This window comes from Megalobrama amblycephala, linkage group LG19 (assembly GCF_018812025.1).
Source record: "Megalobrama amblycephala isolate DHTTF-2021 linkage group LG19, ASM1881202v1, whole genome shotgun sequence".
In the NCBI taxonomy this organism is placed as follows: Eukaryota; Metazoa; Chordata; class Actinopteri; order Cypriniformes; family Xenocyprididae; genus Megalobrama; species Megalobrama amblycephala.
The window spans coordinates 13,954,897-13,978,463 of record NC_063062.1 but is presented as its reverse complement, the minus strand read 5'-3'; the positions used below and the strand labels follow the sequence as shown (position 1 = coordinate 13,978,463).

The following is a 23,567-nucleotide window of genomic DNA, read 5'->3' as shown; positions in this document are numbered from 1 at the left end:
TTTAATGAATCCTTGCCGAATTAAAACAATTATTTCTTTCAAAAAATCTTACTGACCCCAAACTTTTGAATAATCTTGATGTTATACACATTTGTATCTGTTAACATTAGTTAATACGCTGTGAAGTAACATGAACAAACAATGAAGAGCTGGATTTTATTAACTAATGTTAACAAAGATTAACAAATGGATTGCTCAGTTAGTTCATGTTAGTTAATACATTAACTAATGTTAACAAATAAAACCTTTTTGTAAAGTTTTACCAATATTTTATGCAAATTAATACTTATAAACAGAAGAAAAATGAATGGGAAAGATCTTAATGGTCAATATAGCAGTCTTTCAGTTCAAAGATGCAAATGCCATGATACAGCATGCACATTAACAAGTTAAACCTAAAAAGAAACTTTTTAGGAACATGATTTGCGCTAAAAATCTATTAAAAAAAATGCAATGCATTGTTACTGCAAATTTTAAATATGTTATTGACAGTTTTCTATCTAGATTTCGGTCTTTCCTTATTCAGGTACGTGACTATTGCCTACATAGAAAACAGCTGTCAAGGGGCAAAGATATTAAAAAGATGACCACAGAGTGAACTGAATTGTCTTAAAAAGACTTTGTACAAAGTAAAATAGTAAAAATATTCTTCATCATCATCGTGCCTTGATAGAGTCATGTGAAAGGCAATAATTTCGTATTCTAATGTATGGTCGATAGTGAGACATATGCGCTAAAACAACACATGACGACTGTGAGCAGACAGCAGGCTTGTTTGCGGAGGGAGATGAGAGTACAATAGGATGATAGGAGTGTGTTCTCCGTCACTCAGCATTAGCGTGTATCTTTGGACACAGAGCTTCATTATAGTGGAGAGCAGACTGGCGTCAGGCCCAGCGAGCTAAAACACTCCCTGCTCCCTCTAATTAACTTCTGCCGCAGCCGCTCCCTGCCTCGTTGGGCTAATGTGACCACCCTTCAAAACAATAACAGCATCAATGAATGCATTACTGATGGCTGTAGATGCTACTATTGTCACTCACAGTCAGACAGACAACGAATAACATGCACAAGAATCCTATTTGCTCAACTTCATTAAAGACTACTGACAGTAACTACAGGACACAGTGGAAATCATCACTACAACAACTATAATTTGCTAGATACTACTCATTACCAGACGAACCACACAAACCTGTTTTAGTCACATCTAGGGATGTGACCGAGGCCGAATACTGTGTTCGGAAAGGAAATGACGCATTCTACGGAGCCCCTAAAAGGGACATGGTGATGGGAGAAATATAAAATGGGAGGAAAAAATAGATTTCAATGCTTTTGCGTTCAATGCAAGTGGCGGTACTGACCACACATTTTACAAGATAAGAAATTATTACCAAATCCTCCGCCATCGTCGTGGCAGTCATCTCTCCTTCCTCTCTTCACGTGATAAGTGAAATCTGATGTACACTAAAGTAACCGACTACCGCAGCAAGTTTAACCATGGCCCTTTAGGGGCTCCGTAGAATGAGTTATTCATTTTCCATGCCTTTCCGCATTCAGATTTAGGCTTCGGGCACATTCCTAGTCACACCTTTTTAGCTAGCTACTGACTATTAATTAAAGCTAGACTACTAGCGCTACTGGCTGACCACACTTACGTGGCTGGAAAGCAGAGAGGTTCCCAGGCGGACTGAGGTGACATCGCTGCAAGAGCAGCTCTGAGTCAGTTTCTCTGTCAGTGTGTCTCTGAACACGTCCAGTAAGGACCAGCGCTGTTTGGATATCATGCTCCGTGGGGCTGTCTGCATGCAGTCGGCGGGAGAGCATGAGCATTTTGAGCAGGCTAATGCTACATCACTAAGTTATGAGTCTGACCTAGTCAAACTTCTTCCATTTCATCTAACTCATCTCTGAGCTGATCTGAAATGGAGACATTTTATGTTACTGTGACTTCATGAGATCAAGATGCTTCTGAGAAATGACTACTAATAAGTCTATGTGGAGCCTATTGTGCTAATTTAAATCTTGAGAGGGTCTGGAGAACTGTGAGACCTCCATTAGGACATTGGAGAGAGAAGAATGGTATATCGACATTATAGTGGTATGCACTTAGAAGAAATGTTTGGTCTGAATCAATTCAGATCAAATGAATCACCCTGGGGTATACCAGAAGCAAAGCACATGAGTTATGAAAGTAGATATAGAGAGGAGTCCAAAAGTCTGAGGACATATTGAAAATCTTGGGTGCAAAATTACATTTAAACCTGGAAAGTGTTAAATTTATATGGTTAGAAAAATATAAAAACTTGCTTCTACTGCAGCACAAGATGCTCTTTGGATTTTTCTCAGATCATGCTGGAGAACATCATCATCAGGTTTGACAAAAACTTGTGAAGTTCATGCATAAAAATTGTAAACTGTTTTTTTCAGTTGTACTATTGTAAATTATAAATAAAATGTACAAATTATTGTAAATATATTATTATTATATAATTTATAGATATGAATTATTTTAAATTATATTATTTATAATAAAATTCAAATAAATGTATACGTTTCAAAACCGTTGTAGATTCAGGTTGTTTACTGTATGTTCCAGAGTTTTGGACCCCCATTGTATATATTCAAGAGACAATGGAAATGTAATAGAATTGGACAAATGGACAGACTCACATAGAAGGCCTGCTCTCGTAGAGAGGGTGTGTCTGGAGGACTCTGGTTGTAGGTAGAGAAGCGTTTGTTGACAGTAGGAGCTTTGTTCACGGTGCTAGCTGAGGACGATTGGTCATCTTTGTCAAATGGACTACAGAAAAAAAAAGGAGAAAGAGTTTCATGACAACGGTGCATTTAAAATATAATTATTTGCTGCACTGATCGATTTTATCACTTTTCTTTCTGAACATGCCGCTATGTGAACTGACAACATTTTATGTGATCCCTCAAAGCTGTACTTACTTCCAGGTGACCTCTAGACTGAGTTTGATGGTTCCCAAGTCATTGATATCCACAGCTACTGTTTGGGGCAAGGCAGCAAACAGGTCCTTCGTCTCACACGAGACACTTCCCACCACCACATGATTGGCCAGACTCTTCAGCTCTGTCACCTTGACAACCACATTCGAGGGAGGAAATTTCATCATTCATTTTAATAACCAGTACAAAATGCAAAAGTAGGCTACAGCTATGACATTATTTTTATTTTAAATGTATTTAAATATATGAAATATATATGGATTGAGAAAATAAATGGGGTAAATTTTGATTTCATATGATCTTCCATATGAAAACAAAACTCATTGTTTTTGGATATTCCAGTCAGGTATATGCTTTTAATTTATGGAGTCACACAGCACTTTGAATCAGACCCAGCAGTACACTCCTGGGCAAAAAACAAAATTGGGTCAAGCCCAAAATGGCTAAACACTAAGCTTAACCACAAATAATTGGTCAGGAAATTCACTACTTAATGCACTACTTAAAAAGCCATTGCTGTCTCAGAAAAACTTCAAAAGACAGATTGACATTTTTGGCAGAATTTGGGAAGTTGTGTGTGGATTGATGAATCACAATGAAACACAAGTTGCATGGTGATGCTCCAGAGCTGTGTCTTCAAAAATCTGGTGAGAAATATAGTAATAAATGCATCTCTACCACAGTGAAGCATGGAGGAAGAGGTGTCATTGTGTGGGGAGCCTTTGTAGCTGCTGATATTGGTGAGCTACTTCACTTTGAAAATTAATTTAATGCTTTGGAGTACAGGAGAATATTGCAGAATGGCTTGCTTTCCACAAATGAAAAGTTGTTATCTAAAGAGAAATGATCAGATGTTATTTTTCAACAAGAACTGCAAAGACAACCAAGAAATGGCTTGAGAACAAGTCCACCAGGCTCATGTTTTGGCCTGGTAAGAGTCCAGATTATAGAGAATATTTGGTCTCATATTAAACTCAAACAAACTTGGAGACATTTTACAACTACTCATGAACTGTTTGAAGCACACTGAGTGGAACAACACTGACTCTTCTTCCTGTTAAACGCTCTGTGCAAGTTAATATCTATTGTATTAGTGCAATTCTTGCTAATTTCCTGACCAGTGATTTGTGATTAAAATGGTTAAGATCATTAAAAGACAACTAAATATTTTGCCATTTTTGGCTTGGCCTATTTTTTTTTTTTTTTGCCAGGAGTGTACATTTTACATCTCTCAGACCAATCGAAAATGTTTTGACAAACATCAGCTGCATTCTCGTCATTCTTCCCCTGGAGTCTCTCAGTTTTAATATCGCTGTCTTCTGTAAACTTCCCCTCACTCTATCCAATGAAGTCTTCCTCTCTCTATCCCCCTCCCCTTACATGCAGTTATGTGTCATGGAACCACTGGGAGAGAAAAACAAGTCAAAGTCCAGCTGCTGTGCTGTTATGTGCATTAATGTCTCACAGCTTGATGTGACTGTGCTGCACATGTGAATGTGACAGGAAGGAGAGATTGGAATTGGTAGTATGCGTGAGAAAAAAGAGGAAGGGAGAAATAGCAGACAATATATGAGTGAATTTAACTGTAAATTCATATAAAAACTACCTTTATAGACAGAAACTCTGTGATAAGGGGGAGGAAGACCATCTCCTCACTGTCCCACACTTGTTTGCCATTGATTTCAATCCGACCCCGCAGCTTCCACCGCTGGCGACCGTACTTCATAAAGATCTGTGGAGGTTCAGTCAGTCTGATTAACAATCAAGCAAACTATTCAAATAATTTCTTAATCTGTATATTACGATTTTTTTATATTAAGATATTGTCATTTTTTTCTTGTATTAAGAAATCATTTAACAAAACTTTTAAATAACTTCAAACTGATTATTTATTCATTCAGGAGGAGAGGAGGAAGAAAATCTTGACTTTTGTGTTTTTTTGCACAGTAAAGGCAAAGAACAGAGTGAGAATAACAGATGGGCCGAATAAAAAAACAAGTCTCTACCACCCACTCTTTCATCCATTTCTAGATCTTCTCGAGTCAATTTCTTTTTCTTTTTCACACCACCTCCCTTACTGTCACATCTCTGAGGGCTCTTGCTGAGCAGACTGTGCTGACTCACTGCATTGATTGGCCTGTCAGTCACTCTGAAGCTCTTGCATGTTAAACAGGTGGAGGTGGGGCAGACACATTAACATTCGTCCTTCTTTAATTATCCTCCGCCTCCCCAAATCTGTTCTGCACAGAGCAGATGCCGAGATCTGTCTCTGTCTGCCTCTCTCGTAAGCAGTCATTTAGCAGACGCTTACATCCGAAGCTTGCTTACGGGCACAATGGTGGTTATAGCTTATAGATTGCCTAGTGCAGTGTTCAAACCAGCCAGATCTTCAATCACCACTATCTGTCATATCTGCCATTGTCAAAAGTACAAAGCAGATCACTGATGACGTCAAGGTAGCTTTATGAGGACATGATGAATGTAAAGACACAGAAAGGTCAACATGAAATGAGTGTAATCTGTTAAGTAATGTGACTTTAAAGGGTAAGGTGGGACTTTATTTTACCCACCAGGAACTGAATGGATCATGAAAAGACCTGAATGCAAGTTTGCAGTTAATTGTGGAGCGGATTAATATTTTGACCCAGGTATCGGGCCATATTTTTTGGGAACCAAGATGACAACAATGATGTGACGTCAAGTCTCACTCAATGTATCTCCCAATGTTCTTTATAAAAGATTATGTGCACTGATGAATTGTCCACAATAAGATTTCGTGCTGAATATAAATGAAAGAGAAGGTAAATTAGCAGCTCACCTCATACTGATCTCCAGCACAAAGTCGTGCAAAACCCGCCAAGCCTGAAACAAAGGCACACGTTGTTATTTAAATACAGCACACTGTTGGAATTGAAGTTAAATCAGGTGCGAGATATGAGAAATGTGGTTATAGCTGTAGGAAACTACAAATTAAAATCACTCTGGAGTTGACTATTATCCTGGTACACAGAGACTGCCTTACCCTTCATTTTGACATGGAATTCCCCCAGCTGGTTCTCCAGCTCACTCTCTAGCATGCACATATTCTGTAGGGACAGAGACAGTGGGTAAATACACTGAGGAAAATAGACGAAGGTGAGAAATAAACATGCAATGTGTAGAAACAACAATGTGGCACACTACAGTTTGATGCGTTTATCGTGAAATAATACCTACTGTTTTATTTAACATTTAAAAAAAAAATAGCAGACAGTATACAGTATATACTGTACGGTATTCAGTAAGTAGTAATAGCCAGAGGGAGAGGAAGGAGAATCACGGGGAATACTTTTCCTACAGTTGAATGCTTGTCTTGCTGCAACCATTAGGGTAATGAAAAGCACTTGACTGGGAAAAGCTGTCCACTCTTAATCAGATTGCCTCCCTGCATTATTTCCATGAGCATATCGAATGAGTCTAGTTCTGCCATGTATCCATCTGTCTGGATGCAAAAAACCTGTGGCCTAAGCCACAATCAGTAGAGTGTAAGTCTCAACTTCCCGGCAATGTCATAAAACTAATCACATTTTTCGGGGTTGCACTTTTACCGTAACCATACATTATTTCCATATTAATCTCTTGATGTTTATCTTACCACTGTAAATAAATCAGTTTATTGCTTACCCGCAACTCCAGTCCCTCACACCTCGCAGTGAATTAAAGGATTTAGTTTAATAACACTAAATTAAAAGTGAATTTCAGTTCTGGAGTCAGTCAGGAGTCGGTTTACTAATCAGTAAACTGAAGTGGATTTCAAATCTGAATTGGTACCTAACACTGAAGTAACTAGCAAATTCAGTTTGCTAACGCATAAACTGAAGTGAATTTCAGTTTGAAAGTGGATTCAGTTCACTAACACTAAGCTGAAGTGAATTTCAGTTGTAAAGTGGATTATGTTCACTAAGCTAAAGTGAATTTTAGTTCTGAGGTGAATTCGGTTTGCTAACGCTAAAACTGAAGTGAATTTCAGTTGTAAAGTTTAAGTTCACTAACACTAAGATGAAAGTTCAGTTTGAAGTGGATTCCGCTCACTAACACTAAGCTAAAGTGAATTTCAGTTTGAAAGTGAATTCAGTTCACTAACACTAAGCTAAAGTGAATTTTAGTTCTGAGGTGAATTCGGTTTGCTATCGTTAAAACTGAAGTGAATTTTAGTTGTAAAGTGGATTCCGTTTACTAACACTAAGCTGAAGCGAATTTCAGTTTGAAGTGGATTCAGTTCACTAACACTAAGCTGAAGTGAATTTTAGTTCCAAAGTGGATTCAGTTCAAGCTAAAGTGAATTTTAGTTCTGAGGTGAATTCGGTTTGCTAATGCTAAAACTGAAGTGAATTTCAGTTGTAAAGTGGATTATGTTCACTAAGCTAATGTGAATTTTAGTTCTGAGGTGAATTCGGTTTGCTAACGCTAAAACTCAAGTGAATTTCAGTTGTAAAGTTTATTAAGTTCACTAACACTAAGCTAAAGTGAATTTCAGTTTGAAAGTGGATTATGTTCACTAACACTAAGCTAAAGTGAATTTCAGTTCGAAATTGGACTCAGTTCACTAACACTAAGCTAAAGTGAATTTCAGTTCAAAATGTATTCCATTCACCAAAACTAAGCTGAAGTGAATTTTAGTTCTGAGGTGAATTTGGTTTGCTAAAGCTAAAACTGAAGTGAATTTCAGTTTGAAGTGGATTACGTTCACTAACACTAAGCTGAAGTGAATTTCAGTTCCAAAATGGATTCAGTTCACTAACACCAAGCTAAAGTGAATTCCAGCTCCAAAGTGGATTCAGTTCACTAACAATGACAGAGGGTCCATAATTCTTCTTCATCTTCCTACCATACTCTCATCTACCCACACACTCTTACCTCAGTGTATTCTTTGAAGCTCTTGTTAGCTTCAGACAGACTCTCTCTGGCCTCCCTGCTGCCTGGAGAGGCAGTGTAAGCCTTCACCATCTTATCGGCTCCGTCTCTAAGTCTGCGCTGCATGCAGTAGGCCTCATAGAGCTCGTCAATCTGCAGACACAAACACACACAATGCTTATGAAATACATTAATTATGTGCAATATTGATGTGGGTGTTCAAGAACAAATGTCTTCAATAGCATTTCCTGCTGAAAAATCCATCTTGAGCAGTGTATTGACACATGGTAGCTGGTTTCTAGCTGGTCATTAGCTGAAAATCAATTCTTATTATCTTATACATTTTTGCTTATCAAAATGTATACATATCTAAATATTTTGAAAAAAAAAAATACTATATAAGATATGAATTAGCCTCTTCTACCAGCAACAAGCTAGCATGTCATGTTAGTTTAAAATGGTCAGGCTAAATTTTGCAACATGGTGACTGGTCAACCAAATAATGACCAACTTAGACCAGCTAGAAAATAACTACCCTGTTCCAAAACACAGCTACTACCCAAAATAGATATTTCAATAAAGTTTAGTATTTTTATGACTTAATGAGGTGGCCACAGTTTAGTCTACATCCAGATGGTGACACTGACCTGATTTAACTGCATATGCACACACATGCACAAACCACAACATCTTCTTGTTAAATCTTTTCTTGCCCAAGTACTTCCTGCTGGGCCTCTTTGTCTCTAATATAAGTAATTTAGATTTTATTGATTTATCCGCAACACCTTGAGCAGGTCTGCAAATGTGGAAGCCACTAATGGAGACAGGAAACTGTTAAATCTCCTCATTATGTCAACTAAAATTTAGGCAGATGTTCAGAGTAAGAGACACTATCATTATAGTAATACAGTAATTTAGCAATTATTCACAGCACGAGTCCTATAATTCAGAGATTAGAAAAAGAATGAGCTGTCTATTATAAACCAGTATGAATAAGAAACATGCAAACAGTAAGAAAGCTCTATGCACTGGAAGAATGCTTAGCAGGAGAGGCGTACAGGAGGATCATGACATTACAAATTTAAAAAGCAATACCCAACTGAGAACAATCACAGAAATACCACTATTTAAGCTGTGCCATGAAAGGCAGTCAAAAATTACTAAATGGGTATAAACACTTCTATGTGCACCATAATTAAAAGCAATAGAATGTCTACTGCTGCACACTACCATTCAAAAGTTTGAGATTGGTAAAATTTTGTAATGTTTTTGAAAAAAGTCTCTTATGCTCACCAAGGCTGCATTTACTTGATCAAAAATACTGTAGTACCATGTGTCAACAAAAGCGTTTTTTCCTAAGGCCAGCATATTTTTTCAACTGTTTTCAATGGGAGCACTGCATATTTAAAAATGGCAGGAGTGTGATGATGCACTGAGCATTTATTTCACAGTGTTAGACGTGTTCTTCTGTTGCCAAGAGTTAAAAAAGATTGAAACACAAAACAAAAAGAAGAAATTAAAACGCAATGCTCATCACGGTCACTTTTTACCCAGCTGTCCAATCTTTATTGCTTACCCGCAACTCCAGTCCCTCACACCTCGCAGTGAATTAAAGGATTTAGTTTAATAACACTAAATTAAAAGTGAATTTCAGTTCTGAAGTGGGGACAGTGAGGAGTCAGTTTACTATCAGTAAACTGAAGTGGATTTCAAATCTGAATTGGTAACTAACACTGAAGTAAATTTCCATTCTGAGCTGAATTCAGTTTGCTAACACACATTCTGAAGCGAATTTCAGTTTGAAAGTGGATTCCGTTCAATAACACTAATCTAAAGCGAATTTCAGTTTGAAAGTGGATTCTGTTCACTAACACTAATCTAAAGCGAATTTCAGTTTGAAAGTGGATTCCGTTCAATAACACTAATCTAAAGCGAATTTCAGTTTGAAAGTGGATTCCGTTCACTAACACTAATCTAAAGCGAATTTCAGTTTGAAAGTGGATTCCGTTCACTAACACTAAGCTGAAGTGAATTTCAGTTTGAAAGTGGATTCCGTTCAATAACACTAATCTAAAGCGAATTTCAGTTTGAAAGTGGATTCCGTTCAATAACACTAATCTAAAGCGAATTTCAGTTTGAAAGTGGATTCCGTTCACTAACACTAAGCTGAAGCGAATTTCAGTTTGAAAGTGGATTCCGTTCAATAACACTAATCTAAAGCGAATTTCAGTTTGAAAGTGGATTCCGTTCAATAACACTAATCTAAAGCGAATTTCAGTTTGAAAGTGGATTCCGTTCAATAACACTAATCTAAAGCGAATTTCAGTTTGAAAGTGGATTCCGTTCACTAAAACTAAGCTAAAGTGAATTTCAGTTTAAAAAGTGGATTCCGTTCACTAACACTAAGCTGAAGTGAATTCTAGTTCTGAGGTGAATTCGGTTTGCTAATGCTAAAACTGAAGTAAATTTCAGTTTGAAGTGGATTACCTTCACGAACACTAAGATAAAGTGAATTTCAGTTCCAAAGTGGATTCAATTCACTAACACTAAGCTAAAGTGAATTTTGCACTGAGCATTTATTTCACAGTGTTAGGCGTTTTCTTCTGTTGCCAAGAGTTAAAAAAAAATTGAAACGCAAAACAAAAAGAAGAAAGTAAAACGCAATGCTCATCACTGTCACTTTTTACCCAGCTGTCCAATCACAGTGGAGGATGGTCGGGACAAATACCACACAGACCAACAACATGCAGTGTTTTTTAAAAGTAACTTTCCCCAACATTGTAAACGTGTGCATGTTACAAGGCGTTAGGGTGATGAACCAAATCGCCTGAAATGCATAAGCAGCCGTATCCAGCATAATTACCCAACACAGAGGGGGAGCCTCATATTAGAAGTACACACATATAAACATATAATAGGATAAATGCGCAAGACAAGAAACACAAACAAACACAATCCCCAAGACTGAAGGCGAGAACAAGGGTGAAACAGTCTGCGGCCCTTAAAAGGTTTCCTGCAATAACCGAAAGAAGGACGAAGAAAAGACATAAAGTAGGAGAAGGAAAATTTTCCTCTCAGTGTGTCCATCTGGAGGTGGTTAGGAGCCATCCAGTGAGCGTGTTCCAGCATACTGGCAGGGAGTCAGCGGGACAGTCGTAAGTTTCACAGAGTTATGACAGCGCTTCTCTCGCTATTACACACTGCTATACAAAACTGATAACAACAAGCCTCTTTACTCATTTGTCACAGACCATAGCCAATATACGAATGCCACCATCCATACAAAGCACCTGAAAGTTTGTTAGGACTGTCATTAGCAAAGCCACTTATTAAGGTTTTTTTGGTATTATTTCACTTCACCCCTCCTCCACTAAAATAGAGGCCCAACAAATCTGACCCAGCCAAAGCATGGAGACTTCCTACAGCGCCCTCTGCTCATAAAACGCACACTAATCACACATGAATTGGGGCTGGGGAGGAAGAGGACGATAGAGGAAGGGCTCTTCCTGTAGTGCAGCTGGCTTGGGTTAGTTTAGGCTGTTAGTTCAGACTCCAACAGGTCCAGTGGAGGGTTTTACTGCTCCCCTAACAAGCCAAAAATGCAAGCAGCCCCTGAAGCTGTCCTCTGCTTGTGACCCGTGTCCCCTGCAGTGTGAGAGCATCCGTGTGCATGTACAGGGGGAAAAAAATCTGTCTAAGAATGTGTCCTCAGTGAGGGGGAGGATTAGGCTTTACTATATATCCTGTAGATGACCATCTATCAGGGAAAAAGTCACTGTTTAGACACAGACGTACGTGCATGAATGCATGTGCACAGCCATACGGAGGCTGTTATCAGGGCCACTGGTCCATGCAAGAGCAGTACACAGTACACAGAGACGTCTGAACAAGAACAGACCTGCTGAGCTACAACACACATGCGCAATTCTGTTTGATAAGAGTGCCACATCTTGTTGTTTGTGCACAGAATTCCATTTCTGTTCCACAAGAGTTTACAAGTATTTAAAAATGAATTTAAAAATAAAAAAACCCTGCTTTTAACAATTTTAGAATATTAAATATTAAAAATGTTTGTGTTTATACCACTCAAATAGTCAAACTATTTGCATAGTTTCTCTTTACAAATGATTTGCATTTCAGTTAAACGGTAGGCTTACCTTACTGAGGTGAAACTCCAGCCGCCTCATAAATCTCTCAATCACTTTCACTTGCTGAGAGAACAGAGAATAACATTTGTAAAGTTCAAAATATTATTAACAGGCATCAGCAATTCAATAATATGGAACAAGACTTAATTATGTTACTAGGCTACTTTGGGTGCAGTCTCTAAACCCAAACTAAAGTCAAATGAAAACAAAGAAACATCCACTCACCTTGTCAAGTTCATACAAAAACCCCTACAACAGAGCAACAGAGAAAGATTACAAATCAGACATACTGAAACAAAAAAGACAGAAAAGCTGCAGTCCGTAAGATTTGCCTCTTTGTCGCCATCTCTGTTTGAAACCTGCAATTGCAGTTATTTGCAGAATTATCATCTTATGTGGGACTCCTCAGCACGGATGAATCTAATGTTTTGAGGAGCATGTGTGGCTGTCAGTCACCGCACCGGTGGATACTATACTTTGTAATCACAGATTGTAGTCTTGGAAGTATGACCAAAATAAGAATTTTCACCGGAAAATGTCATCTGAACAAGCAACAAATCTGCTACTTTTGTTCTGACCAACTGAGGGGAAAAAAAGCATTACGATAAATCACATAACCAATGGTGATTAAATCTCGATCAGTTCATATCACATCAAACTGTACAAATTATTATTATTGTTTTACTTTGTTCTCAAATTATTAATGTTAATACACACTAAATACACGTAGTCATGCAATGCTGATGTTCAATGCTTAGCGTTACCTGTAGATTTCAATTTCTGTACAGTCTAATCTCATGTTGATTTGTCATATCATTTTGATGGCGGATTGTATGGTAAGTTTAATTATTCCAGCTGTGGTGAGAAAAGGCTATAAATGATCCGCCACCTGCAGCATCCTCATATGTGATATAAGCTGTGTCTCAATTCAGGGGCTGTGTCCTCCGGAGGTTGCATTTGAAGGCTGCATATATCATCTAGTCGGTCTCATTTCAGAAAAGTAACAATTAGATTGCAACCTAATAAAGAAATTACATTATTTTACACCTCACAAGGAATAACAGTCAATTTTATTACATTACTTTTCTTAAATAAGAAAATGTATGCAGATTATGTATGCAGCCTTCAAATGCGACCTCCGGAGGATGCAACCCCTGAATTAGGACACATTTACAGCCTACTAGCTGGGACTCTTTCTTTATGTAAACAAACGTGACGTAATGACGCAAAGACAAACGGCGGCATGCTCGAATTTCCCGCGGAGACCTACCAGTACCACTCAAATTAGAACACATTATTACAAGCTTACCGTTGTGAATCAGGCTAAGGTAAGGAGATACTTTTGAACACTGGCTGGTTATGTACTTGCTCAAAAATTGATTTTGGAAAATTTTTAACCAAAAAAGTTACGGACTGCAGCTTTAAATAGGTTAGTACCATGACACAATTTAAAAGTGACAAAATGGCTTTATGTTTAAAAATAAATGGCTAAATTAAATTCTTACTCCTTTTTATGTTTAGACTTACCAAGCGAGAGTTCCTCTTAGACTCCTTCATTTGTCTATTCAGACTGTCCAGCTCCATCTGATGGACCTGCAGGTAGGATCTGTAAAAGAATGGGACAGTATCTGTGTCACTGTCAATGTGCTTAGTGTACCGTGCAAGCAGAAATGTGGTTTATAATATGTCTCTTTGAGTGCAAGCAAATTGATAACACTGCATTACGTGTTTACAAGTGCAGTAAGCGATTTCTGAGAAACGCTATTAAAAGTGGATCGGACCAAGCAGCGAGCACCATAACACACTTGTAGCCAATCAGCAGTAGGGGGCGTGTCCACTCATGATGGAGGATGAGAGGGAAGCAAGAGGGAGTTTTGAAGAAAGACTGTAGAAAGAGAGGTGGCTGAGAGACATTACAAAAGAGAAAAGGTCAGAGGAACATCACTGGAAAAAGAAGGGTTAATCTCCAGCACTGGAGAGATCCAAGTGCGAAGGCCTGAAAACAAAACGGAGGTTGCATTGTTTCGTGAAGCAGTATTTTGCTTCGCTTCAGCTTTGATAAAGAGACATCCACTCTTGCATTGCGTGTTCGTGCATTTTGGAGTCGGAGCAATGAAGGGAAGGGTGTGTTTGTTTGGATTGATTTCAAATATCAGCAGTGTTTCTCAGAAATCACTTACTGCATCTTTAAATGAACTGTAATGGCTGTAATATGTGTTTACAATGTGTGTGTACATACTGCAGTCCTCTTTTTAGGGCCTCGTACACCTCGTCCAGCCTCTCAGGCTGGGGCACCTTTGGGGGTGGTGATTTAGTAGAGAGCGTGAACATCCTGCTTGCTCTGGAGGGAGTCTTCCTCACACACGCCGGGGTGCTGAACACAGTAAGGTTCCTAGGACACAAGTGAGGTACATAAAGCTTTAGTATACCTTTATTATTTTTAAGATAATTTTTTAATGGTTAAACACTTTCTCCAACTCTAGTTTAATGTGCAGAGTCAACTACAACAGTAAGGTTTTTTTTAAATAATAATTTAAAATAATATATTAATATAATACAATATATTTAAAATATATTAATTTAAAATAATGTATTAATAATCGCTGAAATTATACAATTTATATAATAAAAGCTATTTATTTTAGCATTTAAATCAGCATAAATTACAAATACAATGTTAAAAACATCACAGGAAACCAAACTGCAAGGCATAAATACATGTGCATAATAAAAACATGTAAGATTTAGTGACAACGCAGAAAAAGGCCAGATAAGGCAAGTGACATTTCCATCAACCAGCCCGAAATGATTGAGCAGTAGGGCCATATGTTTGTCCGACCAATGGCAGAGGAGGTGTTTGAATGCAGAAAAGTATTATGGTCAACCAGGGAAACAAACAATCTGTTATCTAAATCAATAGTGCTTTAAAACAACACTCATGCTGATCGATTCAAGCTGCAATTCCTCTTCCAAGATGACAGCTCAGTAAAATGGAGAGAAAGACTGATGTGTCTTGATACAGTTTGCTCCAGCAAAGCTGTGTGATGATACAGTAATAACAGATGACCTAAAAGAAGTCACAGTAACAAAGAGTGTAATGCCTTATTTTATGCCATTTAACGCTAAACTCTTATTCATTGTTCACGTTTCTATCTTTTATCCTTCTGTTCATTCTGTCTGGATCTCTTGTTCGGTGCTCCTCCGTGTCTTCTTTAATGTTTAATGCATTCTCTGTCTCTGCTCTATTTCAACAGCAGGGGTTTGAAGAGTGCTGTACATGCTTTTGAATCAAACTACATCAACCAGAAGAGTCAACGCTCAAGAGGCACTCTGCTCTTCTGAAAAATTAACATGTTGCCACATGCTTACCTCTACAACCTGGCACACACATACACTTGAACAAAAACAATGCATATTTATTAAATGCATAAAGAAAAAAGTGCGGAGTGTATAAAATCAACTGGCTACAAAATTGACAGATTTCTCACAAAGATCTGTCCCTTGTGAAGTCTCTTTTTCGCCAATAACAAATATTCATGCTTTCCTGATGCCTGCAGGCATGAGGAAATGTATGCCGGTTCCACAGGACGTCCTGTCAGCTGTGACTTCCCTTTAAAGATATTGAATGCCTTTGGTCATAACTGAAAGGGCTAATGATACAAATTGTGCGTGCTTGCTACAAGTTAACCATTTGCGTTTTGGGTATGCATGCTAGAGCTGGGTCATATGAATAAAACACTTCGTCAAATTATAAATGAAAGGATTATTATTGCAGCTTCCATAGACATCAGTGCATGGAATTTGAATTGAACAAACTATAATGTATATATATATATATATATATATATATAGCATAGTATGTCTATATATATATATAGCATAGTATGTCTAAGTCTAAATGTCTATTTAAAAGTCTAAAACCTCAAATAAACATTATGTGGTTGAAAACACTGAGTAGCTGTGATATATGAAAAGCGCTGAGCATGTCCATCTCTGGCTCAGCGCCTGCCAAATCACATTTGAAATTTGAATTGAGCAGTGACGCACTAATTCACGTTCAATCAACGTTTTAATCACACTGGTATGATCGTACTCGTGAAAGGGTTAAAATCAATCCCGTTTTGGGGGTGGAGGGGGAACAAATTGAAACTGAGGGGGCACAAATCAGATCCTTTTGCCCCCTCATGGCGCCAGGACTGGTCACAATAAATGATGATGGAAACGAATTGCTGAAACATGATCAAACTTAGTAACCCTAATGCTGTTTTTGCTATTGAAGTATAAATCATAGACACTATTAAACATACCATTTATCATAGTTCTCTTATACTCGCAAGTCACAGAACAAGAATGGGCTGCAAAAATAGTCTACTGATGGATGGTCTTTAGGAAATTTAATGGCCCAATAAAAAGTGCACTTGCTGAATTGCTGAATGTTAGGGTTAGGGTTATAGATATTAAAATCATCAATATAACATGCATATTAGATATATTACCCACCCCTAATGCTTGCTTGAGAGCACTGCTTGTTTATTGTTTTAAAGCATGCCTTATTAGTGTGTGCATGTGTTCATGTAGATGCATGTGTACATTAACACTGACCTGTAGGACTTATCGTAGGAGTTGACTCCGGCGAAGGACTGGCTCCTAGTGATGGATCTGGCGACGACCCTCCGCGAGGGGCGCACAGAAAGGGACATGGTGGATACAGATTTGGAGGGACTCCCTGCAGAGAAACAGAAATACTAAATGAGGTCAAACACTAAATGGGTGCGGAGGCACTGAATACAACAGGACATCATTTCTAAATGAAAGTCTTTCCTAGAGGCGCTGTCTTTGAAGTTGCAATTTAAATGCAACTGTTTAACATTCAAGCAATAAAATCTCATCATAAGCCTTTAGTGCAGCGGCCCTCAGGCCCTGAATGAATCAGTGGATTGTTTAATTTATTTAACGGAGGATATTGCGGTTCTCGAAGGAAAAACTTTCTGACCGCTCAAGATAAAAGCATTTTAGATTAAAATTACTGTATTTCCAAGTAACACTGATGAACCCAATAGTTGTGTTTACATATTAGTCTTTGGAAGGAAAATACTTGGCTTATTTGAGTTTCACAACTCAAATGTACCTTCCATTGTGCATCTCAAACGATGTTTAGAACACAATGAAAACAATTAGTTGGTGTCACGCAACTAAAATGAAGAAAAGCAAGAGATTCCAACCAAAACAAGCAAGGTTTCTCATGAAACCCTCACCCAAATACAAAAGGAGGCAATCATTCAATTGTAATTTCTCGTCCTTCAAAAAAAAGTCCACAAAAATGAAATGCAATCAACCCATCAACAAAAAGAGATGATGTTCAGTTCCTCTTAGTAAATCTGTTTCTTTTAAAATCAACATGAAAAGCCATTCTCAACCTGATGAGATGAATGAAAAAAAGTATTTCTGAGTGAGAAAGACATTGAACGAGAACAACAAAAGGTTGGGATGATTGTATCCATCAGGAATTGATTGGATCATAAAAAGCAGCACAGCTAGGTGGTGTGATGGGACAAATTGAAAAATAAGAGTGCTGGTGACATCATCTGAAAAGAAAAGCTGTTTCAAAGACAATGTTTGAAGAATTATCATTTTGAAAAATGACTACAAAGACAAGGATGTTCTTATTTGAAATTAATGTTCACCAAAGAATAGTTCAATAAGACCAGAAACAAGTATCAAGAGACTATATAGGGTCCGTTTTGATTTTATATTGAGCTTAAATGGATAATTTACTCAAAAAATTAAATTCTGTCATCATCTACTCACCCTCAGGTGGTTCCAAACTTATATGACTTTATTTCTAGTGTGGAACATAAAAGCCTCACTGTTTTGTTTTTTCTGTCAATACAAGGGAATTCAATGGAAACCAAAACTAGTTACTAACACTTTTCAAAATATTATCTTTTGTGTTCAGCAGAAGAAAGTCATACAGGTTTGGAACAACATGAGGGTGAGTAAATGATGACAGAATTCTCATTTTTGGGTGAACTATCCCTTAAAAAAAAAGTCTATGCTAATCATAAATCCTAACATGAATCCTGGGCAGAAAAGTGGGCAGGAAATATATTCCATCAAAACTAAACAGATTACATCTCTATATTGCCTAGCAACACTGCATGCATGCTACTTTCATATCTGTGAATCATTTCTATGATTAATTTGAATAATCACTCTAAACTGATAATAGCTATATATGTCTTAGCTATATAAAGAGTCATGCTGGAAAACGGAGAGGGAAAGAGAAACTAATCATGTTCTTCAGAATAGATAAACAGGTTCTAGATTAGCCATTTGCGGAGTTCCTTGTATATAATCAGCGAGGTCTCATATCATTGACCCTGTCCTGGCCTATCAGACATCACCTCCATAAAAAAACTCCGTGGACACAACGTGGGAGGACAGATTACACTTAACACCACACCAATCACTGAGGATTTTAGCCAGGACAGGAACCATACGGACACACTCAACCCACAGTTGGGACAATGAGCAAGAAACTTGACAGGAAAGATACAAAAGCACACAAACAGAAAGACACTTAAACTAAAGATACACCTGCATAGATTAACGAAGTCTGAAGTTATCAGCCTAACGGAAAATCAGTAGCATGTTACGTGAACACAGAACAACTCGTGCAAGTTCACAAAAAAGACCACTTATTCAGCACAAAAACAACACAGTGTTATGTAAGAGCAGCAGCTTCTCCATGACTCTCTGAGGGCAGGTCGAATGCAGCTAGTTTTGTTTTAAATTGAATTAAGATTTAATCTTTCCACAGAAGAACAAGAGGAAAGAAGCAGGCCTTGAAGTCACATCAGAGATTTTCTGAGGTGTGAGCCAGCATATCTGAGCTCATGAGATCATTTAAGATGTGACGTCAACACAAGCGCGTTTTAGTCACCACAATGACCCTGACTGGGACAGTCAGCTCATGAGTTTTAGTCAACAAAGATGGGTAGTGCCTTGGTTACAGCAATGCATCACTGAATTGAGGAAGGAAGCTAGAGTTTATTTTAAACCCAGAGTAGAGTACAAGGAAACACCCCAAGCCTAACTTCTGCACTTTATGAAGAACTTCAGCTTGACTTGCCTCACTCTGCACTAATGAGGACCCTAAAGCCCACCTGTGACTCTCTGGACTGACTAAAGTATTTCAGCTATGTGCAATTCATTCAGAGGCCACCAGAGTTGCTGAAGGGGGAATTCTTTGCACTGTGCCCAGCAAGAGAGCGTCACGGCTGGGGTACAGAGTCATGTTCTGCCCTCCAGCCTAAAACCTCTACATAGAGGAAAACTCCAGATTGTCTTACTTGGGCAAAGCATTAAAGGGTTAGTTCACCCCCCAAAAAAAAAAAATTATGTCATTAATTACTCACCCTTGTGTCATTCCAAACCCGTAAGACTTTCGTTCATCTTCAGAACACAAATGAAGATCTTTTTGGTTTAAATCTGAGCTTTTTCCCTCCATTGACAGCTATGCAACATTTTGATGCTTCGAAAAGTTCACAAAGAGATTGTAAAACTAATCCATAACAACTGAGCAGTTTAGTCCAAATTTTCTGAAGACTCAATCGCTTTTTATGATGAACAGATTTTAATTTAGGCTTTTACTCACATATAAACATTGATCAGCAAACAAACAAAAGCTAAACCAAACCTGCTTCACGTATGAAAACAAACCTCATGCACGAAGCTCAAACGTGCAGCATAACACACAAGAATGAACATCATTGGTTCTTGCAAGTTCTTGCAATCTGTTCATCATATAAAACGATAGTGTCTCTTCAGAAAATTTGGACTAAACCGCTCAATTCATATGGATTATTTTTACGATCTCTTTATGAACTTTTTGAATCACCAAAGTGGTAGTTATGTAGTTGCCTATGGAGGGACAGAAAGCTCTCAGATTTCATCAAAAAGATCTTAATTTGTGTTCCGAAGATGAACGAAAGTCTTACGGGTTTGGAACAACATGAGGGAGAGTAATTTTCATTTTTGGGTGGATTCAAGTTTTTAAAGAGAGCTCTGATGGCTTTGTTCTTCAGATAAACTGAATATAAAAGTGGGCTTTACACTGCCTAGTTTTAATAAGATATTTGTCTTCTCTGAATTGCAGTGTAAATGCTTTATGAAGTAAATGATTAACTCAATTAGCAAGCCAACTATAACAAATAGGTTTTCTGAGCAAAGTAAGGATGTAAATATTTCAAAACAAGCATTTCAGATTTTAATTATTCAAGGTTTCTTTGTTTGTCAGGTGATCAGTGAAGAGTGTAAACACAGTAAGGTCTGTTGATGCTGATGGGAAATAAAGACCTTCGTGCTTCCAAACGTGGAGGAGGGGAAACAGTTCAACACTGAGGGAAGTGGAATTTTTTCATTTCCCACAGGATATTCAACCGTCTGATGGAGAGAGGAAAGAAAAATAACATCTGCAGCTAACTATCAGTAGAGATAACCCCTATATTTCTCTTTATTCCATGACCAATTCTGGTGCCCAATTCCGTTAATGTCCTCCTGGAGGTATACTGTTAGCAAACACCCCGACGCTGCCCACACTGATGAAAATGACGTTTAGATGAATATGTAAATATGTGTTGTGTACTTTCCTCTCAGTTTATTGCATAAACAAAGTTCACACAGCTAATATAACCCTCAAAATGGATCTTTACAGAGTGTTCGTCATGCATGCTGCATGCATACATCGGATTATGTGAGTATTGTATTTATTTGGATATTTACATTTGATTCTGAATGAGTTTGAGGCTATGCTCCGTGGCTAACGTCTAATGCTACACTGTTGGAGAGATTTATAAAGAAAGAAGTTGTGTTTATGAATTATACAGACTGCAAGTGTCTAATAATGAAAATAACGACAGTCTTGTCTCCGTGAATTCAGTAAGAAACGATGGTAACTTTAACCACATTTAACAGTACATTAGCAACATGCTAACGAATCATTTAGAAAGACAATTTACAAATATCACTAAAAATATCATGATATCATGGATCATGACAGTTATTATTGCTCCATCTGCCATTTTTCGCTATTGTCCTTGCTTGCTTACCTAGTCTGATGATTCAGCTGTGCACAGATCCAGACGTTAATACTGCCTGCCCTTGTGTAATGCCTTGAACATGGGCTGGCATATGCAAATATTGGGGGCGTACATATTAATGATCCCGACTGTTACGTAACAGTCGGTGTAATGTTGAGATTCGCCTGTTCTTCGGAGGTCTTTTAAACAAATGAGATTTATATAAGAAGGAGGAAACAATGGAGTTTGAGACTCACTGTATGTCATTTCCATGTACTGAACTCTTGTTATTTAACTATGCCAAGGTAAATTCAATTTATAATTCTAGGGCACCTTTAAGAAAGCATCTGATCATAGTGATGTGGACATGTTTGCACGAGCTTTCCAGTAAAGTCACCTCACGTTTATTTATATAGCACTTACAATATACAATAGATTGCTTCAAATCAGCAACTTTTCAGTATTAAACATGAAAAAAATTGTGGCAGTGTCGCTTTTGATTAGAATTACTTAATTTTCTACTAAAAAGCGGCTCTCCTATATGTTCAAGTTTTTACTCACAGATGTCTGACCTCGACGGACTAAACTGAAGAAATGAACTGAAGAGGACTTCCACGTCAAAGAAGGCGGAGCCTTACGTAATTGCCATGAATCAATGGTAGTGTGGTGTTTAGAGTTGTCAAGCGGATTCGTAACCACCTCTGATTGGCCATTGTGTTCACGCGCTCATCGGATATATCTGTGATTAGCTACATACACGAGCGTTTGAAAGCACACGGAAGTGAAAGCGTTTTGAAAACGGGAGCAGGAGCATTTAAAAGCAGGTGTCTATCAGCGGACCGGTCTGCGATAGATGCCTGCTTTCAAACGCTCCTGTGTGTAGCTGTGTAAGCGCTCGGTGAAGAGCGTCATGTCTATTTACAACATGTTTTTGAAGTGTTGATCATTGAAGCCAATCACATACATATCTGATGAGCACGTGAACACAATGACCAATCAGAGGTGTTCTTTACCAGCCGGACTCTCAAAACAATCTCCAAATGATCTTCATTTGGCTTGATTTTGCTCAGAATGACATCAGTTCATTCTTCGATTTCGTATATTGGGGTCTTCATTTTTTTTTTTCTTTAGATTACCTTTGTCATCATCTAATGCTCTCTTTAGTTAATCTTTAAAAACGAATTTAATAACACCGTTAGATGTAATCTGTAGCAAATTTAATTTTCATACTGCACATTATAATGTTGTGATGCCTAAACACCAAATATAAACCAAATAATATAGAATTTTAATCTTATCTTAGCTTATCTATATCGGATAGAATACCAGCACATCCCTAAAATAATCTTAGTCATCGTTAGATTAGTCAAAATAACAGCCAATTACAGTGACTACAAAAAAACCTACAATTTTATTTGCCATAAAATAAAATCTAGAGAAGTTCCACTTCAATCAATAGCATCAGAATGAACATCAGTGATTAAAGAGAAACTATTTCACTTGACAAATCTCATCACAACCACACACACACACACCTTCTGGTGGGCCTCCTTCTTCTTTTGTGTCACCAGGTAAACAAGGCAAGTGACACATTCTCCCTCTTCACCATGACGTGTGTGGGAATCAAACGTCTACTATATTCCCTCCATACACCGGATCCTTTCACGAAGAACAAATAAACACCATCAAAGCCTCATCCTTCCAATTGTTGCTCTGTGTCGTGTTCCCACCTGTCCAACAGGACCCAAAGCCACCACTTATGAAATATTTGAACACTCCAACCACATGTCAATGTTTTTCACAATAATCAAAGCTGGTCAGGCTCTTCTAAAGTGTGTGGATCAGAGTGGCTGTATTGTTCTGGTGGTCTGGCTTTGCTCCAGGACTATTCCAGAACAACAAAGCACCTGGGGGCCTCCCCACCCCTGATCTGACACAAACCAATTGGAATCCAACCATTACACACTCTGTCAACCAACCCAAATTAATGTGATGATTTACCAGACTACATTTTATGAATGCATAGTGTTCTTTGAAGCTTTATAGCCACAGTTTTCGAGCTCCATCCACACATTGTAAGAGGTTGGGGTGAGCACCTGTAAAATAAAAGCAGGCTTTCCAGTGCTTTCTCACTAAGAGAGTCCGTGATGAGAGGACATTCATTATGTTGGAGGCGGTAGCCTGTCTGTCTCGGACACATTCCATTCATATCAGAGATTACCAGGACTTGGTGTCTGTCAAACAAACACTAGTACACAGTCAGAGGGGAAGAAACCTAAAGCTGTGTCCCAAAAAAAAAAAACTCTCTGGGAACAAGCAAAGAGAATCAGTTGGCTCCCAAAACATTGCAGTGTGATATCTGGGGTCAGTCCTGCACCTTTCCAATCCCACTTGACAACCTGACCTCCACTTTGAGGAAAACAAAAAATAAAGCTGTGCAAATTATTAATACAAATATATTAGCAAATGTGAT

General features: G+C 38.0%; 1 protein-coding gene across 1 annotated transcript in view; it reads right to left on the bottom strand.

The window, feature by feature from the left end:
- Positions 1-23,067, bottom strand: part of ripor1 (RHO family interacting cell polarization regulator 1) — a 35,992-nt gene extending 12,925 nt beyond the window's left edge. The window contains 13 exon segments of the mRNA XM_048168001.1: positions 1,659-1,802; positions 2,674-2,803; positions 2,956-3,104; positions 4,580-4,705; positions 5,792-5,835; positions 5,996-6,059; positions 7,870-8,019; positions 12,024-12,077; positions 12,240-12,263; positions 13,542-13,620; positions 14,254-14,406; positions 16,617-16,740; positions 22,630-23,067. Coding sequence (XP_048023958.1) covers positions 1,659-1,802; positions 2,674-2,803; positions 2,956-3,104; positions 4,580-4,705; positions 5,792-5,835; positions 5,996-6,059; positions 7,870-8,019; positions 12,024-12,077; positions 12,240-12,263; positions 13,542-13,620; positions 14,254-14,406; positions 16,617-16,740; positions 22,630-22,687 — 1,299 coding nt within the window. The 5' untranslated portion in view covers positions 22,688-23,067.
- Positions 23,068-23,567: the final 500 nt, after the last annotated feature.